This window comes from Euleptes europaea, chromosome 9, assembly GCF_029931775.1.
Source record: "Euleptes europaea isolate rEulEur1 chromosome 9, rEulEur1.hap1, whole genome shotgun sequence".
NCBI classification, from domain to species: Eukaryota; Metazoa; Chordata; class Lepidosauria; order Squamata; family Sphaerodactylidae; genus Euleptes; species Euleptes europaea.
The window spans coordinates 82930060-82957851 of NC_079320.1; the positions used below are offsets into that span (position 1 = coordinate 82930060).

At 44.3% G+C, this 27792-nt stretch overlaps 1 protein-coding gene across 1 annotated transcript in view; it reads left to right on the top strand.

Moving 5' to 3' along the window:
* The window catches only part of FAM184B (family with sequence similarity 184 member B), a 107778-nt gene that overhangs the window by 40967 nt on the left and 39019 nt on the right, over positions 1–27792 (top strand). The window contains exons 3-6 of the mRNA XM_056855109.1: positions 4280–4415; positions 5905–6032; positions 10437–10646; positions 25391–25501. Coding sequence (XP_056711087.1) covers positions 4280–4415; positions 5905–6032; positions 10437–10646; positions 25391–25501 — 585 coding nt within the window. The remainder of the gene's footprint in view (positions 1–4279; positions 4416–5904; positions 6033–10436; positions 10647–25390; positions 25502–27792) is intronic.

The following is a 27792-nucleotide window of genomic DNA, read 5'->3' on the forward strand; positions in this document are numbered from 1 at the left end:
AGACAGGGCAGTACCTCACACTAAGCAGGGTCAGCCCTGGTTAGTATTTAGATGGGAGACCACCAAGGAATACCAGGGTTGCTGTGCAGAGGAAGGCACTGGCAAACCACCTCTGTTAGTCTCTTGCCATGAAAACCCCAAAAAGGGGTCACCATAAGTCGACTGCGACTTGACGGCACTTTACACACACACACTTTCATGGTAGGCACCTTGCGAGTTTATGGTTTCTGCTTCATAGTCCACCTATGAGTGTGGATTTATTTTTTTAATCCATCCACCATGAGTTAAAAATCAGTGGCTTGTTTGGTGTCTGGGGAACCACTCTGCGCCTGCTAATGCTGGTGGAAAGTGGCTTGTGTCTTTGTTACCGAGTCCTGCATTTGCTGGGGCAATAAAGGAAAGATCAATGACCAGATTTCCAAGAGTGGAAATTAACACAATGTGACTGAAGTAACTGTAAGCTTCTTATTTCATTCCAATTTGTTTTTTAAAATGTTTTTTTATTTTCTGAACAAATATTACAAAACATACAGATATACAAACTTACTCATCAGATTCTTACATTATAATGGAACGTACTCTATATAACTTCTATTCTGTTGTACCTTTTTTGAATATTATAATTGCATATTCGATAGCACATTTCTTACTTAATTTCCTACATTCTATTATTTTTATCAGTTAACAACTATATATTCAAGAAATACTTTCCATTTTTCATAAAAATCAGAGGTTGATCTATTTATTATTCACTAGAGATGTTAACTTAGCCATAGTTGCATATTCTGCTATTTTATTTGTCCATTCATTTTCCTCTGGATAATCCTCTGCTTTCCATTTTCTTGCATACTCCACTCTTGTCGCTATCACCATATACTTTAATAGTTCATTATATATTTTTGGCATATTATCTGGCAAAATAATTTATTCCAATTCATGAGCTAATGCAGATTATAGAAAATAAATTAACAATTCCCTAACAAAACTGGGAGCAACCAGAATGGAAGGGCTATATGGAATGCAGTTTGTCAGATCTTACACATTCCTAGTGAAAATTTTGTTTTGTCTATGGTAGATTTAGCAGAGGCTTCTTTCAGTCCTGTGAGATTTAATTCCCCCAGAAGTGCATGTAGGATGAAAAGATGAAACAGGCTCTATCCAGTGACAGATAACTCTGCTTGTTAATTAATTCTTACGGCAAAGTTATGAAATATACATCAAAGAGCAAAGATAAGACAACCAGCGTTTATCAGTGGGTTTCCCGCTTTCTTGGACCTGAGGCATATGACTGGTGTAAATTATTAATTGTTGCTAATTGTAAAGCTGGTGTAATAAAGTAGCAAAGAGAATCAGCTGGGAAGACCATGATTCAGATCTCGCCCACTAGACTGCTGCAGGCATAATAAGGCTCTCCCGCCTCGAAACAAAACTCACTGAGCTTGCAAGTTTGTTGTAACTAAGGATTAACAAGATAAAATGTGTGAAGCACTCTGCCTGAGCATCTAAAACAGGATACAAATTCAACTCAACTGAGGCAAATGCAAGCATCAGGTGCAGAGGTACTGGATGGGGGATACCTGGCTTGGCAGTTGATCACAAGCTGAACACAAGCCAACAGTGTGATGTTGCTGCAAAAAAGGCAAATGCAATTTTAGGCTGCATTAACAGAGGCCTAGGATTCAAATCTTGAAAAGTAATAGTTCTGCTCTGTTCCGTACTAGTGTGACCTCATCTGGAATATTGCATCCAGTTGTGGGTAATGGCTTTTAAGAAGGATGTAGACCAGGGGTGTCAAACTCAATTGTTATGAGAGCCAGATATGACATAAATGTCACTTTGTTGGGCCGGGCATGCCTTGACAGCCCAGATTGAGATTGGGGGGTGGCTGCCTCAGATGGCTCACAGGCCAGATAAGAGCTCTCAAGGGGCCGGATCCAGTCCTTGGATAGGGTTGCCACCGGCGGGAGATTTTTGGGGTGGAGCCTGAGGAGGGTGGGGTTTGAGGAGGGGAGGGACTTCAATGCCATAGAGTCCAATTGTCAAAGCAGCCATTTTCTCCAGGGGAACTGATCTCTACTGGCTGGAGATCAGTTGTAATAGCAGGAGATCTCCAGCTAGTATCTGGAAGTTATCCAAAATGCTCAGCAACTATGGCCAAACTACCATATTCATACAAGAATAAAGATTACAAATTTAATGTGCAAAGCTACACTGTGATGTAATACTATCAAAAATACAATATCTACCTGTGTCTATAGACACAAATACATTAAAATAAATGCAAGGTTCTACAGCAACATTCTATGATCTATTTAAAGCAACAGTCCACGTTTTCATCCTAGGGATGATGAAGGTATAATGTAGGGATCTATGCTCACCAGTCCTATATTTTACTGCCTGGGTGGTGACTTCCACCTATAACAAATCACAAGGGCACCTCACAATATAAACCACATTTCTGATGTTACAGTTAGAGAAAGACCATATCTGAAACTTGAAACCTGTGTTCAGGCTTTTAAATTCTTTTACTGGTAATGCATATTGACACATTGCACAGTTGCCACATTTAAAATGGCCTGAAACTGTTTATCTGGTTTCATCTATGTACATATCAGTGTGCACCAGTATGTCCAATAGGGTGAGCATTGGTGAGCATAGATCCAGAATTCGCAATGGGGTTTTGGAAGCCCCACTAGTCCTACCTTATAGGGAGCATAAACACTTTGATAATGACCTACAATTTTTTGTAATGTTGAAAAAATGTTGAAAAAATTCTGCTTCAACAGGAAACATTTTTTGTAATGTTGAAAAAATGTTGAAAAAATTCTGCTTCAACAGGAAGCAAGATTTATTTTCCTGTTTGACACACTTACACCCAAGGGATTGAACTCCTCCTTCGACCTATCTTGTTTTCTTTAGAATATAACTCTATAACTTTAAGACTATTGATCTTGCCAAATACCTGCAACTAATTAACAGCATAGACTAATGGTCCCATTCGAACAGCTTGGTAACAGAGCTCTTTCGCCCGATCCATGGAAGGCTAGCTAATGTGCACCTCCAGATATATACTAAGGTAAATAAAATACAGCCGTGAGTCCAGAAAGGTAGTGCTGGGGTTGGGGCATGGATCAAAAGCCGTAGAGCAGGGGCAGGCCCAGAGAAGAGGAAAAGTGGCCAAAGAGAACTCCCCCCCCCCCCACGTCTTGCATGCCTGCAAAGCATCTTGCACCACTGGCCGAAGAGGCGCAAGGGGTGATTTTGCCCACTTTCCCTCCTCACTGCAGGAGTCCATATTGCATGGATTTTCAGTCACCCCTGGAGGTGCTGGGGTAAAGGGGAGGCATGAAAGAATTGCTTCCACTGTTGTTGTCCAATGGGGGGGTTAGGATCTTCCTACCCAATGAGTTCAGGGTTCAGTCGTCCAGCGATCACAATAGTGGTGGGTTTTGAGTTTTCATAAACACCTTTCCCACTCAACTGGACTTACTATGCAAAGAATATAATGTTTAAACTGGGCTAGGCCACCTTTATTTGTGTGTGGGATCTCCCAGAACTTGCAATCCAGAGCAGACAGCAGGGTCAGGGGGAACCCACATACAGGTAAGCACAGGATAACTTTGTTCGAATGCTACATTCTGCATGCAGGAAGAAGAAGCAGAGAGAAGACATGCAGGGTGCTATGTTGGCTTGAAAAGTATCATCTGACCAGCTTACGTTGAGTCATGTGACTTGATTGCCAAGAACTTTAAGGCCTTTTATGCAAGGATGTTTCCCTTGTGGTCACACACCCACCACGACTGCTTCAGGGCTTTGCTTTGATTATGCATACGTTTTCCAATCATGAGAGGTCACCTCCCTTTCCCAGAGGTTTTTTTTTTTTGCATGTTTTATCGATGTTTTCTGGATGCTGTTTCAGCCAGCTTCTAGAAAACTTGGACAAAATGCGCGAATACGTGCAGGGAGAGTGAGGTGACCTCTGACAGTTGGAAAAGGCATGCATAATCAAGGCAAAGCCTCAAAGCAGTCAGGGGGGTGACCATGAGGAAGCAGCCCTGCATAAATGGCATAGGAGAAAAAGCACCCATTCTTGAGGCAGGGGGTTGTAAGAATCAACACCCTCAGGCAACCCTGAGTGGAAGATACTGACCGAGGATCATTCTTCCATAACTGTCACTGCATTTGAAAATGAAACTGATGAAATAGGTAGAATCGGAGATATTCCCACAGCAAGTGCCATGAAAATAATTTCAGAAGTGTTTATAACATGTGCTTGCAGGACCTGGAACTGCAGCTCAAGGAAACTCAGCAAGCGACTATGGAGTCAAAGAGGACCATGAAGATGCTGGAGGAGGAGCTGAGTATAGCCAAAGAAAGGCTCCTGACGCAGGAAAATGAAATTCTGCAGAAAACAGGTAAGAGGTAAAAGAGTGCAGTTCTGGAAAGTTGGAGAGGCATGGTGTTGCTGAGCCGGGAAATCCTTAGTTCAACTCTGAAGAACCAGCACAGAGTGCCAGAAAAGGAATGTAGAGACCCAGGTTCAAATTCCAACTCAGCCATGAAACTCTCCAGGTGATTTAGGGCCAGTCCCTCTCTCTCAGCCTAATTCACTTTGCAGGGATTTTGTCAGAACAAATAGGGCGAGGGGGAAGAACTATGTATACCACTCTGACCCCCTTGGAGGAAGGGTGGGGTAAAAATTGCAGAAACAGATCAAAATCTCCTCTTAATCATAAGCTCACTAGTTGGCTTTGTGCAAATTGCTGTGCTCTCAGTCTTCTTGTATGATGTGGGAGCCACATGACACTGGCCTGCTTGCAGGGCTGTTGAAAACATGGGTTGGATCCTGCAGATCTGCTGGAGACCCTTACATCAGGAGAAGCTCCTTGCGCCTAGGAAAGCACCACCATTGGCAGAACAGATTTGCAGGATCCAGCCCCATCCTGTGATGATTTCTGTTTGGTACCTTAACCGCCTGAAATATGCTGTTTAAATGCAAAATGTGTGCATTGTTCAGTAATTTGTTTTATTGATCAGATCAAGACTTCCTCTCCTGGTATGACCCCCAGAGAGCTTTACGCTCGATGCACAACCATCTACTGGTGGCCCACGGCCCAAGTCTGCGGCTGTCCTCAACAAGGGCTGGGGCTTTTTCATCCCTGGCCCCAGCCAAGTGGACCAGTCTCCCTTGTAACATCAGGGCCCTGCGGGACCTTAATGAGTTCCCCAGGGCCTACAAAACAGAGCTGTTCCTCCAGGCCTATAACTGAGGGCAGCTGCGAGTTTTCTTACATCGTTGCTGGCCTCCCTATCCTCCCCCCCTTCTTTATGCGGGGTTATACTGCCTGACCCGGGTCTCCGGTGGCTGCTATTCACTACTGTTGAATGCCATCTTGTTTTATCATTGTTGTATTGAGATTGTTGTACTGTTGGAAGGAGCCCCGCGGCGCAGAGTGGTAAGCTGCAGTACTGCAGTCCAAGCTCTGCTCACGACCTGAGTTCGATCCCAACGGAAGTTGGTTTCAGGTAGCTGGCTCAAGGTTGACTCAGCCTTCCATCCTTCTGAGGTCGGTAAAATGAGTACCCAGCTTGATGGGGATAAAGGGAAGATGACTGGGGAAGGCACTGGCAAACCACCCTGTAAACAAAGTCTGCCTGGTAAACGTTGGGATGTGACGTCACCCCATGGGTCAGGAATGACCCAGTGCTTGCACAGGGGACCTTTATCTTTATTGAGATTGTAGTTTTAATTTATGTTTTAATCAGTGTTCGATGGTTTTAAATGTTGTGACCCGCTCTGAGCCTGGCTTTCCAAGAATGAGGGTGGGCTATAAACATAAGAGAATAAATAAATGAAATAAATAGGAAAAGTAATGTGTAATGTGTATTTTGTGAAATTCACAGAGGCAACAGAAACAGCACTGAATTCCCAAAGCAAAGCCAGGAATGAAGTGGTCGACGTGAAGAAGCAGATCCTGCACTTTCAGCAACCATTGTCCTCTAAGCAGAGCCCTCGGGGCAAAGACTTGCAGGTCCGTAAGCATCGCTTTTCTCCCAACTGTACATGATGATCCAACAGAGCAAAACACTTAGTTGCAAGCACCTGAGAGCCGTTCCCCATATTGCAGAGTCATTGAGTCCCAGACAAGAAATGTGGTCTGGGAGTTCTGTGCTGGAGGTTTAATTCTTGTGCATACAAGGGACCCATTCAGACCAGGACCTCTGCATGCAGAGAGAAGGGACTTAAGTCTTCCCATTTTCCTGACCTGCAACGGACCCAGGGAGCTGCTATTTGTCCCACTGGGGCAAGTAGCATCTCCAGGGGCTATTGCAGGTTGGGAAAATCGCAAAAAACGTGGGAGGCTTTGGCCATCCGCTGTGGTCCCAATCGAAACTGGGCCCGTGCATGCCTGGTAATTAAGTTCTGAGCATGGAACTCTTAGAAGGCATCTGATTGACAAGCCCCTGGTGACCAGGTGGGTGATTTTGTACCCTGAGAATCGGCCCTAATTCATTCCTCCTGTTTCCATGTAATTGCTCCATTGGACTAAGCAGGCAAGGCCTAATCAATGGGAGGGAGGTGCCACAAAAAGAGGTTTATCTCAGATGTTGATGGTCCCATGGCTGCTCTTGGACACACAGGCAACTTCCTTCCTCATGACTAGGTCATCTTGCACGATAGTGCACTGTGCTGACAGTAGCCTTTCCATAAGAGTGTGCATAACAAGGCAGTCTCTCAGCCATGTTGGTGGATGTTGTATAGTTAATCAGACAGACGTAGAAGAGTAGCATCCACACAACCGTGGTCATCTTTGAAGCCAGCATTGTGCTGCCCTTCTGGAATGGTGCAACCCTCTGGAATGTTGTGTGGTCTGTTGTCAATCTAGTGCCAGTTCAGATGTTTAGGAAATAATACATGGTACTCTCCTCAAGGCCCTCACCTGGATGGCCCAGACTATCCGGATCTCATCCGATTTCAGACATTAAGGTGGGTTGGACTGTTTAATATTTGTATGGGAGACCACCAAGGAAGTCCAGGGTAGCTACGCAGAGGCAGGCAATGGCAAACCACCTTTGTTAGTCTCTTGCCTTGAAAACCCTACAGAGTTGCCATTAGTTGGCTGCGACTTGACATTACTTTTCACCACCACTCTCTTGAAGGTATTATATGCCTATTATATTAGGTGCTTTGGAACACAGTCAGGATGGTGCTGCAGTCTCGTTTGTGGGCTTCCCAGAGGCACCTGGTTGGCCACTGTGTGAACAGACTGCTGGACCTGATGGCCCTTGGTCTGATCCAGCAGAGCTTTTCTTATGTTCTTAAGATAGAATGCAGAGGGAGGGCTGCATGTATAAAGGCTCCTCCTCACCAAAACTTCCAGTCTGTGCAATGACCACTACCATGTCCACACTGGATGAACAGAAGGCCACTTGTCATGGGCCTTTTGGCAACAGGAGGATAAATGAATGAGCTGGTGAGCTGGGAAACAGGTAGTCTTTACTCAAGAGGCAAGTCTCTCAGAGTCCAGGGTCTGAGACTTTTTAGGGCCAGGTGAAACTCCATTTGACCAGCCACTCATGTCACCACACAAGAGCTGAATTGGCTGAAATATTTCCTTCTGCCTAGCTGCGTTAGTGGTGCCTGCCATTCCATTCACAGACTGGCTATTCTACCATCCCACTTTCGAGGAGGGGCCATGGCTCAGTGGTAGAGCATCTGCTTGGCATTTACAAGGTCCCGGGTTCAATCCCTGCCATCTCCATTGGAAAGGATAATGTAGCAGGTGATGTGAAAGATCCTGAGACCTTGGAGAGCTGCTGCCATCTGGGTAGACAATACTGACCTTGATGGACCAATGGTTCCATGTGTGTTCCCACAGTTAAACGTTAACTTTTTTTTAATTTCCTTTTTTTATTTCCTTCCAAAAAAAACCCAGGGAAAAAAACAAATAACTCATGAACACATGAAGCTGCCTTATACCTAACCAGACTCTTGGTCTATCAAAGTCAGTATTGTCTACTCAGACCAGCAGTGGCTCTCCAGGGTCTCAGGCAGAGGTCTTTCACATCCCCTACTTGCCTAAGAAAACTTTTTAAAAGGATATATAAAGTAAAAACAAAACTATAACAACAGTGGGGGTGGATCTAGATAAGTTTTTATAAATGGTTTCCAAATATCCAAAAATAAGTCCATGCATAATTGCCGTCTATATGCCATGCATTCAAATATTGATAGTTCTAATGTCCTCAAACCGTTGAGTTACCAGAGTCCCCAGTGTTGCAATATAAGTCTTTCAGGCTGTAGTAAGGGCATAGAGGGTCCATTTTCATTTATCATTGGTTAGCCTTCACAAGACAGGCAAATAGTTTAAAAGTACATAAACATACTCAATAATCAATTAACGTTCTAACACAAAGTAGATATGAGTCATAACTTCTTCCCAGAAAAACCAAATGACTAGACACACCCAAAGCATATGTTTAAAGTCCGGTTAGTTACAGTGCCAACAATTAGACACTTTACTCATTCCTTTGCTAAAGAGTTGCTGTGGTGACTAGTATATCTTGGACATAATTTTTTGTTGAATAAGTCTCAAGATCTATGGAGAGAGCAGGTAAAAGCTTTAAGGCCATATCACATTGCTTTGGCAAAATAGGGCGATCTAGCTCCTTTCCATTCATTCCTGAGACTTTGCGTATCATATTAATTAATCAACATCAAATATTTATGAATAAATATTGTAGGTTTTGTTTTCTGCCTTGATACAATTAGAGGGGACTCTGACACACTTTGGGTTGCCAACCTCCAGGTGGTAGCTGGAGATTTCCCACTATTACAACTGATCCCCAGGTGACAGCGATCAGTTCGCCTGGAGAAAAGGGCCTCTTTGGAAGGTAGACTCTATGGCATTATACCCCATTGAAGACCCTCCCCTCCCCAAACCCCGCCCTCTTCAGGCTACACCCCCAAAATCTCCAGGTATTTCTCAACCTGACGCTGATGCTGCAGGGCCATATTTAGATACCAACAGATGTTGCAACTAAGTATTGCCATTCTACATAAAGTGGCAACTCATATCTAGACGTCAGTTCAGAAAATGGCAATTACTCATCAGCATAACTGATCAACTGGTCCAGTGTAAAAAATCCCCATATCGGTCCAAGCCTTCCATAAAAAAGATTTCTTCCCAGTTTTTAGATCTGGATTGGCCCATAATGTTAATTTAGCACGTGAAAATGGATCAAATTGATATTGTTGTGCCAGTATACACTCTCGTTGCAGAACTCACAAGGGGAATAGGACCCACTCTAGCATAAGTAGACCCTGATGCGTTCCACTTAGAGTGGCGCACCCGACAAGAAGCCTCCAAGAGAACCCACGATGGATAGTCCAACTGCAAGGAGTGATCCCCATAATTAGTACAAGTTAACCAGTATGCCTGGTGATATAAACTAAGTTCAGGGAAACCAAATCCTCCTTCAATGAATGGAAGTTGCATCCTCTTTAAAGAAATCCGAGGTGGTGAGGAATCCCACATAAATTTCTGAAACAAAGTATTAATTTTATGAATATATCTGCAAGGTATATAGAAAATATAAATAATCCTAGGTATAATACTCATTTTGAGTGTTATTTACCTTGCCTCATAGAGACAAGTTTAAAGTTGCCCATCTGACTAAATCCAACAAACCTTAACTTAAAGTTTTGCTCTTTCTTTTTTAAAGAGCCCCCTCTGCTTTCCGTACTGAGTCACTTTTGGCTCTGGAGCCATTGGTTGCAGACCCCTTCTGTAAGTAAGTGATACAGCTTGAGCATCCCTTATCTTGACTGCTTAGGACCAGAAGTATTTTGGATCTTTCCATATATTGGAATATTTTGGAATTTTTGCATATACATAATGAGTTATGTTAAGGATGGGACCCAAATTCATTTATGTTTTGTATGCACTTTATTTTTTTCAATCCCTTTATTGGCATATCATATATCGTTTATATACATAGCCTGATTGCAATTTTCAACAATATTTTAAATAATTTTGTGTACATAGGACCATTAGAAAGCAAAGGTGTAACTATCTTACCACAATACCTGTATCAGCTGTTAAACAAGAGCAACAACAAACAACAAATAAACTAACAATGGCAGGCTTTCAGTCTCCACCTACAATGCAATGTACACTGTGTTTTATTTTTTTAGGTAAGAGGAAAAATTGAAAGCAGGCAGCACATATCTGCCTGCATGCTGGCTCGAAGGGTCTGGTTTTTGGATCAGTCCGGATATGGGATGTCTGGATAAGGGATACTCTACCTGTAGTAGGAAATCTATTCCCACATGTCTGATAGCTATAGCATTTCTGTTAACCCTTTTGGCCTTCTGCTGCATAGCAACGCAGCACTGTTTTGAATGGCCGTCGTATCTGGGTTTTATCTCGTAGCATAGAGGAAGCGCAAGTGCAGGAACTGAAGCTCTTATAGAACAGCACAAGGAAGAGCTTTGCAAACTCCAGCACACATCAGATGAGGAGAAAATGCTATTTTTGAAAGAGCAGCTGGCAAAAGGCCTGACAAATCTTGTGAAGAAGCACTCTCTTGAACTCAAAGCCGCCCAAACCGCCATGGATATCCACAGGAAAAAAGTGCAGAAGGTGGGTTTGTTCTATTAATAGGCATCGTGATTCATTTGTTCCACTAAATCACTTAAGTGACATCATTCAAATCATGCTCAGTTGATGAAGGGCTTTAAATCACAACAAGGATTTTATGGCTGAGTTTTTCTCTCCCCCGCAAAAAAATGAGCTAAGCTGATGTCTTCCTATTAAATAAAAAGCTTCCAAGAGAGGGGAAGGTTAGCTTACCCTTGACATGATTCCTCTTTTCCTGGCACTGCTCTTGCCTGCCTGCCCAACTGATGACACCGCTCTGACAGATGTGATAGCTTCCCCAAAGAATAATGGGATGGGGGATACCTGTTCTGATGGATGGTTTTCCTTTGCTTTTTAAAGCTTGAGTCAGATTGATATAATTCCCCAGTCGGCAACTAATGTTTGTTTACTTATTTGGCTGGTGTCCTATTTTGGATCGAGCCAGATCTGAAGCCCAATCTTCTCAGATCGCTGAAGCTAAGCAGGGTCAGTCCTAGAATCATAGAATAGAATCATAGAGTTGGAAGGGACCACCAGGGCCATCAAGTCCAACCCCCTGCACAATGCAGGAAATTCACAACTACCTCCCCCCTCCACACCCCTAGTGACCAGAAGATGGCCAAGATGCCTTCCCTCTCGTCATCTGACTAAGGTCACAGAATCAGCATTGCTGACAGATGGCCATCTAACCTCTTCTTAAAAACCTTTAGGGAAGGAGAGCTTACCACCTCCCAAGGAAGCCTGTTCCACTGAGGAACCGCTCTAACTGTTAGAAAATTCTTCCTATTGTCTAGACGGAAACTCTTTTGATTTAATTTCAACCCGTTGGTTCTGGTCCGACCTTCTTGAGCATCAGAAAACAACTCGGCACTCTCCTCTATATGACAGCCCTTCAAGTACTTGAACATGGTTATCATATCCCCTCTCAGTCTTCTCCTCTTCAGGCTAAACATACCCAGCTCCTTCAACCTTTCCTCATAGGACTTGGTCTCCAGACCCCTCACCATCTTTGTTGCCCTTCTTTGGACACGTTCCAGCTTGTCTACATCTTTCTTAAATTGTGGTGCCCAAAACTGAACACAGTACTCTAGCTAACCAGAGCAGAGTAAAGCGATACCATCATTTCGCGTGATCTGGACACTATACTTCTGTTGATGCAACCCAAGACTGCGTTTGCCTTTTTAGTTACAGCATCACACTGCTGACTCACACACTACTGCTAAGACAAGTCTCCCCCATCCTGTAATTATGCATTTGATTTTTCCTACCTAAATGCAGAACTTTACATTTGTCTTTGTTGAAGTGCATTTTATTAGTTCTAGCCCATTTCTCCAGCCTGTCAAGATCATCCTGCATCTTGGCTCTGTCTTCTACCGTATTTGCTACCCCTCCCAATCTTCAAATTTAATAAGCATCCCCTCTATTCCTTCATCCAAATCATTTATAAAGATGTTGAACAACACAGGGCCCAGCACAGATCCCTGAGGCACTCCACTAGTCACTCCTCTCCAAGTGGATGAGGAACCATTAACTAGCACTCTTTGGGTACGATCTGTCAACCAGATCCATCTAACAATAATAGGATCTAACCCACATTTTCCCAATTTGTCAGCTAGAATACTATGTGGAACCTTATCAAAAGCCTTACTGAAATCTAGATAAACTATGTCTACAGCATTCCCCTGATCCAGCAAGGTAGTAACTTTCTCAAAAAAGGAGATAAGATTAGTCTGACATGACTTATTCTTGAGAAACCCGTGCTGGCTCTTAGTGATCAGATCCATCCTTTCTAAATGCTCAAGGACGGACTGTTTGATTATTTGTTCGAACACTTTTCCTGGTATAGAAGTCAAGCTGATGGGTCGGTAGATACCTGGATCCTCCTTTTCCCCTTCTTGAAGATGGGGACAACATTTGCCCACCTCCAATCATCTGGCCCCTCACCTGTTTGCCAAGACTTTTCAAAAATAATGGACAGAGGTTCCGAAATTACATCTGTAAGTTCTTTGAGTACCCTTGGGTGCAATTCATCTGACCCAGAGGATTTTGTTTCATTTAAAGAAACCAGGTGTTTGTGCACTACCCCAATGCCAATTCTAGGCTGCAAATCCCTTCTCTCATCACACGTTCTGTTTATGCCATGTTGAGCACCACTTCCCTCACAAGAAAAAACTGAGGAAAAGTAGGAATTGCGGAGTTCTGCCCTCTCTTCATCTCCTGTTACAATTTCACTGTCCAGTCCACGCAATGTCCAGTCCACTGTCCACTCCACGCAATCTTGTCCTTGTTCTTACTCTTACTCTGTACATAGGAAAAGAACCCTTTTTTGTTGCGTTTAGCATCTCTCGCTAGCCTATGTTCATACTGAGCTTTAGGTTTCCTAGCACTCCGTAGAGGAGACCCAGTCTGACCTCCACCAGGCCGGTTCCTCTTTAGTTCAAAAGTCACCAAATGTTTTCCTAAGAAAACCCAAATCTCCCACTGAGCTTCAGGATTCCCCCTAAAGCACAGTGTAGGTAGATTCTGCCACCAGCTCTCAATTCCAAAAGGCTGGCTTTCCAGGGATGAGCTGAGGGCTACTCTTCCCCAGCCAGTTTCCAAAAGTCAAAACAGGCAAAAACCGTCCCTGCAGAGTAGAGCTTCTGTCAGGGAAGGCTTGTTGCCACAAAACACTAGGTAGGTGGTTTCAAAGGAACTTAGGCACTAAGGATTTACCCTTGCCCCCCCCCCACTGAGGTTACACAACACTTCAATATAAAGTTTAAGAAATTTATTTAAAGGATTGTGCTCATTACATAAAGAAAAGTATTCATGAGGCAGATAGCATAAAAACAAGAAATCTTAGCAATCTCTGACTTCACAGTAATTCTTAAGTTCAGGCAAGATAGGCATGGCTTGCAAGAAAGTTACAAAGGCAAAGATTTTAGTTGATTCAAAATTACCAGAGTCCAAAAGCGAGGTTTGTTCCTAACACGCAGAGTGTCTGTCCCGCATGGCTTTCTTGAAAGGAATCAAAGAGGTGATGAACGCCCCGGGACATGGCCGGCACATCCCCCAAAGGCTCCATGGTTTTGGATCAGAACAGGGTTCATATTTATCTCTTCAATCCCATCAGGTGATGGCCAGTCACCCAATGGAATCTCTGAGAACGCAGGGAGTTTGTGGATTATTTGGCATGTCATCTCTATGCCTTTGAAGCTAAGGATGAATTTGCATTTCTGCAGCAATGCAAAACATCTGGGCTCTTTCAGGCTGCTAGAGATGCCAGGCTTCTGACAGAATTGTCACTTTGAGAACAGATAGCTGATTTACAATAGGGAGGTTTGCTTTGAACTGGGGGTGCTTTGAACTGGAGGTAATAGTGCCTCCGGTCTCCACACCTTTTCCCCAAACTGAAGTGGCTTCCCACGGGAAATTGATGTGGTTTCCCACGGGAATGGTTTGTGAGAGAGCTGGTCATCAGCTCCCTGCGCTTGATATCAAGACATAGAAGTCCGCAGCCTGAATCAATCTTTGGTAACTAAAAGAAAAGCAAGGCTGCTTTTCTTTACATCTTCCCCTTTCAGTAGATAAACCTACAGGTGAAAGCTTAGTTTTATCTTACCGAGGCCAGATCTACCCTAGTCAAACACATCATAAAACTAAACTCTAAAACACAGATGTGGTAGATATGGCACACAGCAACAAATGCAAAGATGACTATATACTCAAAACATCATAACACAGTACAAAAGGGAAAACAAGATTAAAACCTTTTAGCTTAAAAAATAACTCAGAGTTCGCACAAGGCATGACCGCAAGGTGGCAGAACTAGGAAGTGTGTCATAAACTTTATTAAAACACTGTTTTGGTCCTGCAGCAACTTCATCCGTCAGTGGAGCTAATCCATTGTACAGCACAGGCAAGTTGTCAGCAGCCATCAGCCTATCTGGCTGCCCACAGACTGGGTCTCCTCTACACACTCTCCCTACAAGCACTAGTTATTTGCTTATATTCCTCTTTGGTTATAAGACCCTCCTTCCACTTCCTAAATGAGTCTTTTTTATTTCTCAACTCTTTAAAAAGCTCTTTATGGAGCCACCCTGGCCTCTTTAGGCTCCTCCCATTTTTCCTTCTCATAGGAATGGTTTGGGATTGCGCCTTCAGTATTTTATTTTTAAGAAATGCCCACCCTTCTTGAACTCCCTTCTTAAGTATTCCTGACCATGGGATTCTACCTAGCATAAGTTTAAGTTTGTTAAAATTTCTCTTTTGAAGTCCAACCTACATGTCTGACTACGTACAGGTTTTCCTCTCCCCAAGATTGTAAATTCCAAGAGTATGTGGTCACTACTACCCAGGGTGCCTACTACTTTAACCTCATCGACCAGTTCTTCCCTGTTGGTAAGATAGCAGACCCCCTTGTTTCCCTGTCCACCTGGTTGGTACTTGGATGGGACACCACCAAGGAAGCCTATCGTTGCTCCTTTGTGGCCAGCAATGGCAAACCACCTCTGAACATCTTACCATATTGGATCACCATAGGTTGGCTGTGACTGAAGAGCCTATTTATGAGCCGATGAACCGAGTCTCCGGCATGAGGCTCTTCTGTAAAGCCCCTTCTGCCACTTCCAGGGCCAGGGTGGCTCCTGAACTATGACAGTGTGGTCCTCAGAAGAATTATATCCTTCTAAGTCTATGAGAGCCACCTTGGTTCAGTAATTAAGGTGTTGGATGAGGATCTGGGAAACCCAGGTTTGAATCCCCACTCTGCTATGGAAACTTGCTGGGTGACCTTGGGCCAGTCATAGGCCTTTTATGCCTGGCGGTTTTCCTCACCGTCACCCCTCTGACAACTTTGGGTCTTTGTTTTGATTATGCATGCCATTTCCGACCATCAGAGGTCGTCTTGCTTTCCTGTGTTTCCCTGCTTTTTGCCTGCGTTTTCAAATACAAGAAAAAACAAGTCTCTGAAAACGTGAGGAAACGCAGGGGGAGAGTGAGGTGACCTTTGACACTCGGAAACGGCATGCATAATCAAAACCAAGACCCAAAGTCGTCGGAGGGGTGACGGTGAGGGAAACAGCCAGGCATAAAAGACCACGCACTCTCAGCCTCAACCCTGGCAAATGTTTGGATGGGAGACCTCCAGAGAACACCAGGGTCGTGATACAGAGTCAGGCAATGGCAAACCATTGCTGAATGTCTCTTGCCTTGAAAACACTATGGGGTCACCATAGGTTAGCTGTGACACCAACAACAAAAAAAAGGAGTCCATTGAAGTCCTTTGGCTTAAAACAGTGCTACGATTGTCCTGTTAGTTGTCTAGTCCTAACCTAAACAGGAGGCCTATCTTTTGAGGGCAACACATCCCCTCAAGATACCAGATGCTTCCCTTAATCAAACAGAATGTGAATTCCATTCAGGGGTCTGGTTGTGATGAAGAGCCAAAAGAGGCTTCACGGGAACTTTGTTCTCCATCAGTCTTTAGTGTTTGCTGTTTGTGCTGAAAGGGCTCTGCAGTGAGGCATGGGGGGGGGCGCTGCCTGGGGGCGGCACATTCAGCTGCCATTAAGTGTGGCACAGAGGGAGAAGAATGGGTCTGGCCCATGGAACAGCATTCCCTGGGAAGCATCCCCTCTGTAGCAGCTGCAGTTGTCAGGTGCTGTCCTGGATGGGTTTTTGTTTTTTTTTGCTTTGGTGCGAAGCCAGGCTGGCTGGACAGAGCTGTGGACCACTGGCTCCCCCACCCCACACCTGTTTCCATTTCCACAATCACACTACCAGCAAAGCAGTACAATGTGGCCAGTTTTCAGAAAAATCCGTTAAAGGATGGCCAAGCTGTAGTAGCTTACAATGCTTGCCTTAAAGTCAATAATTTTGGGGGTTTTGACCAATTTTTTACCCATGCAACGTGCAATTTCTCCTTTTGCTGGTTTACATCTAATAAAAAGTAAAGAACTCTTTAGGGACTTTGTAGGTATGTGCTTGGTGAAAATCCACTGTGCGTTTTTAAAGTTACTAGGTTTCATAGTGGCCATTTTAATTGGTGAGTGCTAAAGTAATGGCAAGAGATTCTGCATAAATCCCTATATCGTCCAGCAGTGGAAAGGGAGAAGGAAAAATGACTGAGAAATTTAATCATAGCAGTTAATATTGAGCTAAACATGGATATGTGTGTGTGTGTGGGGGGGGTAAACTGGTTTCCTGACCTGAAACAGTCCCAGGGAGGATTTGAATTTGTTTTAAAGAATCTTTGAGCTTTCGTAGCGGTCAGAGGGTGATGGTAAACATAATTTTTAGACATGCTTCTCACAAATGTTTTCTATATAGTTACTTATACAGGCAATGCAGTATGTTCTAGTTTATAGGACTAAAATAATAGGAAAACGGAATTCCTAAGGGCAGTGTCTGGGAGGAAACTGTTCAGCTAAAGCCCCGTTGAAATGAACAGGAGCTGCACAGAAACCCAGGAATTCCCATTCATTTCCGAAGGGTGTACATAGGAGAATTTCCCAGTGGATTGCGCCCTGAAAATATTTTGGTTATCTTGACCATAAATGTGCTACCTTATGGTTATCTTACATAAATCCCACACCTCTTCAGTCGTGTCCGTCTGTCCACCTTCTCATTTTGAACTGCTGGGTTGCTGTCCCTGGAGAAGACCCCCCACACACACACCTTTCCTGCTTGGGATTGTGTAGGAGACTAGCTCTGCTTCCCCACTGCGGCACATGTCGGGGTGGTAGATGGTGTATGTTAATAGATTAAATTCCTTCAGGGAAATGTCAAATATAGAGACGAACAAATATTGAAAAGTATATATTATAAGGTAGAATGTAGACACCTTGACTTGGATAGCCATGCTAGCCTGATCTTGTCAGATCTCAGAAGCTAAGCAGGGTCAACCCTGGCAAGTATCTGGATGGGAGACCTCCAAGGAATACCAGTGTTGTGCTGCAGTGGCAGGCAATGGCAAACCACCTCTGAACATCTCTTGCCTTGAAAACCTCACCAGGGGTCGCCATAAGTCAGCTGTGACTTGACAGCAAAAGAAAATGTGGACAATGGGTTAGATCCAGCACAAAATCTCTGCTAGAGCTCTTGCACAAGAGGAAATGCAAGAAAAAGACTACAGTAGCCATTTGTGCTAAGTCAGACTTACTGAACACTTGAAGACATGAGGCTGCCTTATACTGAATCAGACCTTGGTCCAACAAAGTTAGTATTGTCTACTCAGACCGGCAGCAGCTCTCCAGGGTCTCAGGCAGAGGTCTTTCATGTCTCCTACTTGACTAGTCCCTTTAACTCCCCGATACAGTATCCCCTCTTATGTTTCCGCTTACGCACAGTCTTGTGCAACCAATTTCAGGGACCCTGGCTGCTTTTTTTAGGCTGGCTCAGGCCCTGTGCCTGATATTGAGTATCTACCAATGTCATTTTGAAACTATTGGTTTTAGGCTGGAATTGATATTTTGTGTGTTTTTATCGTATGTACGTTGTGTTAATGATTGTGAGCCACCCCAAGCCCAGCTTGGCCAGGAGAGGGGGCGGGATACAAATCCAATAAATAATAGGAGGGAAAGCACATGGTGTGGCACAGGATCTCACTCAAGCAGAACTGCACTAAATCTATGTTTCTGCTTGCGCATTGCTAGATCCAAGCCAGTGGGCAGAATACAGCCAGCTTTTCTGTTGGTGAAAAAGGGAGGAAGGGTACTCTTCAGCCACCAAAAAGGCTATGCAGGGGATCATGGGAGCTGCATGGACACTATCCATGAGGGGCGGGGCCTGTAGTAAAGAGATGAAATGGGCGGGGTTGAGCAAAAAAAGCTGGCTGGATCTAACCCATTATGTTCCAGTCAGATGTTAAAACAACTAAAAACAGTGTAGGAGGTTGAACTTCAGCAGAAAATAGAGGGCTCAAAATGCTCAGTGGAGGAAAGGCAGAACTTTCATGTGATTGGTGGTGATTTGTCTTCTCTGGGGATTGCTTAATTTTGTAGATTAAAAGCCTGATGTATTCTGGGGCTACTGAGGTGAGTTTTGTCGGTTTGAAAAAGACACCAAACTCAGGATGCCTGGAGAAAAGATGCTCTGAAAAGGAAGTGCATAAAGCAGATTAGGGAAAGACAGAAATGGAGCATGGGGTGCTTATTAGGTGGTGGGAAGGAGACGGTATCTGCCAGATCAGAACTGGGGGCAGTAAAGTCTACATATTGTCATAAGCTACATGTTTAATAATTCCAGACCTGGTGTCAAAAAATCAAGTGCAGCTTAGTAAGTATAGAGTCATGTTCCTTTGTTACCATGCAGAATTTATGTTAAAATGCTCCAAATCTTTTAATAGCTGTTTCTGTTCTCCTCAAAATTGTATACTGGTTTATGCTTCTTGTATAGTTTAAAGCATTATATGATCACTAAACGTCTAGGCATTCTTTTGATTTAGCAGGTTCCTGACTTTTGCAGACTGAAGATGTAGATGTCAGAGATTTATATCCTAATTAATAATTGACCCACATCTGCTTACGGTCCATTGGGTAATGGATTGCATGGCCACAGATGGTAGCAGTGTGCTATAAGATACAGTAACAGTCATCTAGGTGGTCAGAGCCTTGCAGTAAGGAATGGGACAAAGACTGCCGTGCGTAAAGTGCCTTGGAAACAAATGGCAAAGGATGAACCAGAGTGTGCAGAGAAAAGAAACAATTTAAGGAATATTAGATTAGCAGAATGTTTAAGGCACATGGCACAGCAGAATTACCTGGTGTGTGTATGCACCACTGTAGAGAATGAAGTTACACAATGAGTCTTTTTTATTTAGCAAACTAATATGAGTAGGGTTGCCAGCTCTGGGTTGGGAAATACCTAGATATTTTGGGAGTGGAGCCTGAAGAGGGCAGGGTTTGGAGAGGGGAGGAACTTCAATGCCATAGAGTCCAAATGACAAAGCAGCCATTTTCTCCAGGGGAACTGATATCTGTCGCCTGGAGATCAGTTGTAATAGCGGGAGATCTCCCGCCACCACCTGGAGGCTGTCAACCCTAAATATGAGTCCTTTATTGTAAGGAACTCCATTCTAGACAGGATAGAATAGAGACGGGGTTCTAATCTAGTCTAACTAGCTAGGATGGATGGAGATGCAGGAAGCATGTCCTTCTTTCCATGGTAGCAAGATGGAGAGGAAGAGAGTGTGTGAGAGAGGTGTCAGTGAGAAGGAAGGAAGATTCCCCAAGAGTAGCAATCTACACATCATCTGGATAGCAGAGCAGCAAAAGGGAAGCAATGCACAGGTCCTGCCCTATCTATCACTCTACCGGGTAACTACTGACCCATCAGCTTGACTTCTATACCAGAAAAGGTTTTTGAACAAATCATCACATAGTCAGTCCTTGAGCATTTAGAAAGGATGGATCTGATTACTAAGAGCCAGCACAGGTTTCTCAAGAGCAAGTCATGTCAGACTAATCTTATCTCTTTTTTTGAGAAAGTTACTACTTTGCTGGATCAGGGGAGTGCTGTAGACATAGTTTATCTAGATTTCAGTAAGGCTTTTGATAAGGTTCCCCATAATATTCTTGTTGGCAAATTGGGAAAATGTGATTTAGATCCTGTTAGTGTTAGGTGGATCTGTAATTGGTTGACAGATCGGACCCAAAGAGTGCTTGTTAATGGTTCCTCATCCACTTGGAGAGGAGTGACTAGTGGAGTTCCTCAGGGATCTGTGCTGGGCCCTGTGTTGTTCAATATCTTTATAAATGATTTGGATGAAGGAATAGAGGGGATGTTTATTAAATTTGCAGATGATACAAAACTGGGAGGGGTAGCAAATACAGTAGAAGACAGAGCCAGGATACAGGATGATCTTGACAGGCTGGAGGATTGGGCTAAAACCAATAAAATGCATTTCAACAGAGATAAATGCAAAGTTCTGCATTTAGGTAGAAGAAATCAAGTGCATAATTACAGGATGGGGGAGACTTGTCTTAGCAGTAGTGTGTGCGAAAAGGATCTTGGGGTCTTAGTAGACCAAACACTGAACATGAGTCAGCAGTGTGATGCGGTAGCTAAAAAGGCAAATGTGATCTTGGGCTGCATTAACAGAAGTATAGTGTCCAGATCACGCGAAGAGATGGTATCGCTTTATTCTGCTCTGGTTTGACCTCACCTAGAGTATTGTGTTCAGTTTTGGGTACCACAATTTAAGAAAGATGTAGACAAGCTGGAATGTGTCCAGAGGAGGGCAACAAAGATGGTGAGGGGTCTGGAGACCAAGTCCTATGAGGAAAGGTTGAAGGAGCTGGGTATGTTTAGCCTGAAAAGGAGAAGACTGAGAGGGGATATGATAACCATCTTCAAGTACTTGAAGGGCTGTCATATAGAGGAGAGTGCTGAGTTGTTTTCTGTTGCCCCAGAAGGCCATCTGTCAGCAATGCTGATTCTATGAACTTAGGCAGTTCATGAGAGGGAGGGCATCTTGGCCACCTTCTGGGCATGGAGTAGGGGATCACTGGGTGTGTGTGGGGGAGGTAATTGTGAACTTCCTGCATTGTTCAGGGGGTTGGACTAGATGACCCTGGTGGTACCTTCCAACTCTTTGATTCTATGATTCTCGGTAGTCCCCCTCTGGAGTCTGAGGCTAAGAGAAATTGCAAAGTCCTTCACTTCCAACAATAAATTCAGCCACTGTCTACAAACCCAGCTGAGTGAAAGTGCAGGATGGGGGGTATCAGGGGCAAAGGTCCCAAGGAGAGGGGAGCGGGGGAAGACATTTACTCACCCATCCACTCTGTTCCTGCACCTCTTCCCAGAGATTTGGTAACCACTAATAAGGTGTATTGCTTCCTAGTATGAATGGAATCACTGCAGAACAGGGCTCTGCTTCTCTAAGACCATATTCTGGAGAAGTCCCGTGGACTTTCCACAATAAGTAAAATTGCTCCAGAATATTTAATTTCATTTAATTAATATTAGTTAATTTTGTGATTGTAATCTAGCAGCCCTTGGTCAATAAAATAAACCGATCAGTAAAGGCAATATTGCTGTTTCATCCTGTCATGTGATGGAAAGTGCCGTCACGTCACAGCTGACTTACGGCGACCCCGTAGGGTTTTCAAGGCAAGAGACGTTCAGAGGTGGTTTGCCATTGCCTGCCTCCGTGTGGGCTGAGAGAGTTCTGAGAGAACTGTGACTGGCCCAAGGTCACCCAGCAGGCTTCATGTGGGGGAGTCGGGAATCGAACCCGGTTCATCAGATTAAGAGTCCACTGCTCATGTGGAGGAGTGGGGAATCGAACCCAGATCTCCAGATTGGAGTTTGCCGCTCTTAACCACTACACCAAACTGGCTCTCTCATCCTGTCATACCAACACCTAATTTTGCTTTTAGCAACTGTATAGGACTTAATACGTGTTAAGGTTTGGGGGGGGGGGGCAGGGTTGCACTTTAGTGCATTGCTTCATTGGTGGGATGAAATCTACAACACTTCCCTTGTCAGTTATCCTCTTTGCAGATGTACGCTTTTAAAAACATCTGCTTCCTTTCAGCAGTTCCATCGTTCTGAATCATTTTAAGTCTTTAAATTTGGTAGCTTGCCACGGGTCACAGCTCTGTGGAATGGGCATCTTTTCCCCTTCTGTGTGAGAGTTTCTTGATCATCTGTAGAATTGTGTTCTGTCAGCTGGAAGAGTCAGTATACTAGTGAGCACTAAATACAGATATCCTAAGGCAGTTTGTAAAGGAGCACACAATTTTTGCAGATACCGCTGGATTGTATGAGATATGTGCATTCATTCTGGGGTTCAGCAGCTTCTACATCCACTGAAGGTAATGGGCTTAGTAAGGTGTAACTGTTTAGGATTGTGCTGTTCAAAACATAACTTCGATGCACTGCCGCATTACCTCCAGCTTTGATAATTATAGCCTCACGTGTGCTACTAGTGTGACTGGTGGGTGGGGAGACATCGAGCATTCGATGCGGGGAGGGAATGTTTGCCACTACTATGGTCTTGTACAGCTCCCAAGAGACCTTCCCAGTGGGATGTGGATCAGGCCTGGGTCTCACTTGACAGACAGTTACACCAGGCTGGGGCCGGGGCTGAAAAAACCCTGGCTCTGGTCGAGGACAGCCAGATATGTTTCGGGTCAGGGATCACCATCAGGTTGTTTCCTGATATCCAGCCAGTACCTTTCCACCCATAATTTAAACCCATTGTTGCGGGTTCTATCCTCTGCTGCCAACTGGAACTGCTCCCTGCCCTCCTGTAAGCGACAGCCTTTCAAGGACTTGAAGAGAGCAATCATGTCCCCCTCAACCTCCTCGTCTCCAGACTCGACATTCCCAGGTCTTGCAGCCTTTCTTCATAGGGTTTGGTCTCCAGGCCCCTGATCATCTTTGTCGCTCTCCTCTGCACCCGCTCCATTCTGTCCACGACGCCACATCCTTTTTGAAGTGAGGCCTCCAGAACTGCACTCAATACTCCAGGTGCGGCCTGACCAATCCGGGTACCGCCTTGCGATTTGGATGTTATGCCTCTGTTGATACACCCCAAGACCACATTAGCCCTTTTTTGCCACTGCATCACACTGACCGTTGTACACTGAAGGTGGGAAGTCTTTGCTTGTTATGTTTGCTGAGCAAACGTTGCTGGTAATTTAGAATTTGGTCCTGTGGTTTTAATGATGCTGGGTTTATTAGCGCTGGTGAAAGGAAATACCAGAGGCTGTTTTTACTGAGGAACTGGGGTTTGATTGTAATAGTGTGAAGGGCTTTTTAATGGGAAGATGGGATATCACTGTTTTAATAATTGAAAAATAATAGCAAGGTCTTTCTAAATATGCCTGCAATAAATGCTGTAGAAAATTAAAAAGGAAATGTGTTTTTCTTGTCTAAAGCAATTAAACCTTGGTGAGCAATTCCTTCATAAGAACACAGCCCCTCCTGAAACACCCCCTACCAGGGTTGCCAGCCTCCAGGTATTAGCTGGAGATCTTCTATTACAACTGATCTCCAGCTGATAGAGATCAGTTCACCTGGAGAAAATGGCCGCTTTGGCAATTGGACACTACGGCATTGTAGTCCCTCCCCAAACCTTGCCCTCCTCAGCTTCCTCCCCAAAAACCTCCCTCTGGTGGCAACCCTACCCCCTACCCACCCCCCAAAGGCAGTATGGTCTGCTTTCCAAATCATATCACTGAGCCACTTCAGACAGACAGACAAGACAGATAATTAAGTTTTTTGTGTGTGTGGTGGAACAATAGGAGTTTTTTCTCATGTGCTAGATTTGAGAAATGAAGGTTTTATTCATACCATGCAGTTTAGCGGAGGGCTGGAGCGAGGTATTTTGTCACCCCAAAGATCCCATCTCCCCCTGGGCCCAGTCATGATGGGCTCAGGAGTGTCCTCAGTGGAAGACAGGTCTGTCAGTGGCTAAAGGTAACCTCCATATTCAGAGCCAGTAAAGCTTTGATTACCAGTACCAGGAGGCAATATCAGGGGAAGGCCTCGGCCTCTGTGTCCTGTTGTTCGGGTTGCCAACCTCCAGGTCCTAGCTGGAGATCTCCCGCTATTACAACTGATCTCCAGGTGAGGGAGGTCAGTTCCCCTGGAGAAAAGGGACGCTTTGGCAATTGGATTCTATGGCACTGAAGTCCTTCCCCTCCCCAAACCCTGCCCTCCTCGGGCTCTGCCCCAAAAACCTCCCACCGGTGGTGAAGAGGGACTTGGCACCCCTACCTGTTGTTGACCTTCCAGGGTAACTGGTTGGCCACTTTATGAGACGGGATGCTGGACTAGATGGACAACTGAGCTGATCCGGCAGGGCTTTTCTCATGTTCTTAGTAATCTCTGCTGTTGCTGATGGATGGGGGTTGGGAATCATCTGGAGATTTTGGGGGTGGAGCCTGAGGAGGGCAGGGTTTGGAGAGGGGAGGGACTTCAATGCCATAGAGTCCAATTGCCTAAGTGGCCATTTTCTCCAGGTGAACTGATCTCTATCGGCTGGGGATCAGTTGTAATAGCGGGAGATCTCCAGCCACCACCTGGAACTTGGAACCCCTACTGTATGGCCTTTCGCATGAAAATGTGTTTTTATGGACAACACTTTCCCAATCATTATGCTTCTAGAACCAGGGTCCCCAACCTTTCTGACACAGGGTGGTGGACACAACCACAAAATGGCTCCCACAGGAGGTGAAACCACACATGCAAAGGAAGCCCAAGTGCAGGGTAGAAGAGGGCTAGGGTTGCCAGCTCCAGGTTGGGAAATATCTGGCGATTTGGGGGTGGAGCCTGAGGAGGGTGGGGTTTAGAGAGGGGAGGGACTTCAATGCCATAGAGTCCAATAGCCAGCGCTGCCATTTTCTCCAGGTGAACTGATCTCTATCGGCTGGGGATCAGTTGTAATAGCGGGAGATCTCCAGCCAGCACCTAGAGGCTGGCAACCCTAAAGAGAGGTAATAAAAAAATACACTGGAAAAGAGGAGGTGAGAGAGAATAAAACAAACATTGTGTTGGCGGCCATCACGGAAAAAACATTATTTTAATCTGCATAGCCTGTTGGATCTTCCGTGGCAAATCAGAAGCCCTGCTGGGCAAGAGCCCCTCCTGGCCCCACCTACTTTCTAAAAGCATGTGGTGGGCACCAAGAAAGGTGCTGGCTGGCACGGGCACCATGGCACCCACAGAATCCATGTTGGGGACTCCTGCTCTAGGACATAATTTTTTTGTATAGCATTCCATAATGACAATGCTTAATTTTCCAATTTCAGGAGGTTCAGGCACAGTTAGAGGAATTAAAAAAGAAACACAAGAATGAAATAAGGCAACTGCAGAAAGAGAAAGATGCTCTACATGGAAAGCTTCAGGACTGTTCTCAGGAGGTATGTGAAGCAGAAATCCTTCTGTCATAATAAATGGGATTTTAATTATTTTTCTCCCACCTGAGAGGTTTTTTGTTGAGATTCGTAAGCTTCATCTGTAAGTATCAATGGAGGAAATCTGGCAGTACTGAACAATGGAGTTAACATACGGATAATTTCATGCACAAGTCTCTCAAAGAGGCTCCACACGTACAGCGTGCATTGTTTCCCTGAATCATTACTTACGTATGGCCCCTTTATCTATGACTATACTAATCCGGTTGTTATCCATTGTTGACCCGATTCCAAGTCAAGCGACATAGAGATAGGGGTTTCATACAGCATTTTTAAATCCCTTTATGAGTCATGTCTGAAGCACTCTGCCCATTTCAAACCATATTGCTTTTATTCTCCACTCTTTTTCATGGAGCTTTCTTTCTTTTCTTTTTAATGTTCTAACTTTTGTGCTACAGCACTAGACCAATATAGTAATTAGCGATAGACCAATATAGCAATTCAATGAATCTGAATGCTGGCAATATAGCACTGAATTGCTATATTGGTCTATCCCTATAACGCAAAATTTAGAAAGTTAAAAAAAAAGTCAAAAAAGAATGTACTGTGAAAAATGGCAGAGGGGAAAAATATTTGTTTGCATCTGTGTCTTGTCTGTCTAGGCAAATAGCTATGAAAAAGCGATTTCTACTTACCTCACAAATAATTACAGCCTTGTTCTAGCAAGTCCCCAAATAAGAGACCTTTTGGGAGCTTATAGCTTACATGCTACCAATCCTTTATTCAAAGCTTGTGTACCCCCCCCTTTTATTTGATTGTGGGCAGTTGGGGAGAGGCCAGAGTAGAGAGAGGCCAGAGTGGACGATTGGGCAGTCTCTAATTGAGTAGGTAGTTGCCTCAAAGTTTTCCCTTTCTATATCTTCCCCCATAGCAGCCACACACCCCTCTGCCAAGATAAAATGGGTGTGAGTGAGGAGCTTTCATTGTTCAGGGGCTGTGGCTCAGTAGTAGAGCACCTGCTTTGCATGCAGAAGGTCCCAGGTTCAATTCCTGGCATCTCTAGTTTTAAAAAAAAGAAAATAAAAGAAGGATCAAGTAGTAGGTGATGTGAAAGACCTCTGCCTGAGACCCTAGACAGCTGCTGCCAGTCTAAGTAGACAATACTGACCTTGATGGGCCAAGAGTCTGATTCAGTATAAGGCAGCTTCATGTGTTCATGTGTTCAGTGCTTCACCACCATTACCTCTGCGCCGCTCTGCCCTTCAAATGTCTTCCTGAACTGGCTGTTTTTCTCCTAACCAAGATTCTGGAGGTAGATTCTTGATAGAGGGGGAAATACTCAAAAACAGCCCGGAGGGTCATTTGAATGGGATAATCAGTGGGTGAGGGAAGATTTAATCATCCCAACTTTCTCCTGCCAATTCTCCATGGATGAACTCACCAATTCTTCCTGCTCCACATATTTACCTTACAAGAAAAATGCAAGGTTAAGCTCCCAGAGTTTCCACACAACTAGTGGGTTTTTTTCCCCCTTCAAATGATTTTCTAAATTACCATGGACACGGATGGCACTATATAAATCAGTTGACCGTCTAATCATCCACAGCTAAAGATGATCAAGGTATGCATGCTTCTTCTCAAGTAGATCTAAAGGAGACTGTCAGAAGCAGAGAGACTGACAGGAAGAAAACTCCTCCCTTACCATCACATGGTCCTCTTGAACCCTTCCTCTGTGACATGTGGGTATGTGTTGGTTGCTAAGTTAATAACTGATGTGAGCACATGAGCCTCCGCTAATTATCAGAGTGATATATCTTCTGAAGCATCACATCTAGTTAATATTCACCAGCTATTCAGAGCCAAGGTTGTAATTTCTGTAAAATAGGACTAACACAGAATCCTCTGGGAAATGAGGGTTTGGTAGAAAATTAATTGTTCCTATGTGATAGCTGTTGCATATTTCTTAGGACTATGAGTATTTGCATTATATGGATGAATACATTTGACAGAGGATTTCTCAAGGAATGTGCAGCGCACCTGGAAAAAATGGTGCGGTTAATCTGGAGTGGTAATTCCCCTGCTGAGAAAGCCATAGCCGTTATGCCATGCTAGCTCTCGTTTATATGCTATGAAGTTGAGTATCCTGGTTCAGATCTTGCCTTGGCTATAAGCTCACTAGGTAGCCTTGGGGTTCCAAAAGACAAGACAGAAGATCATGCATCTGCTTTCATCCATAAAATGCAAATTGCTCATGCAGCCTCAGTTTGCCTTGGGGCCACTCAAGAAACTTAAGGTAG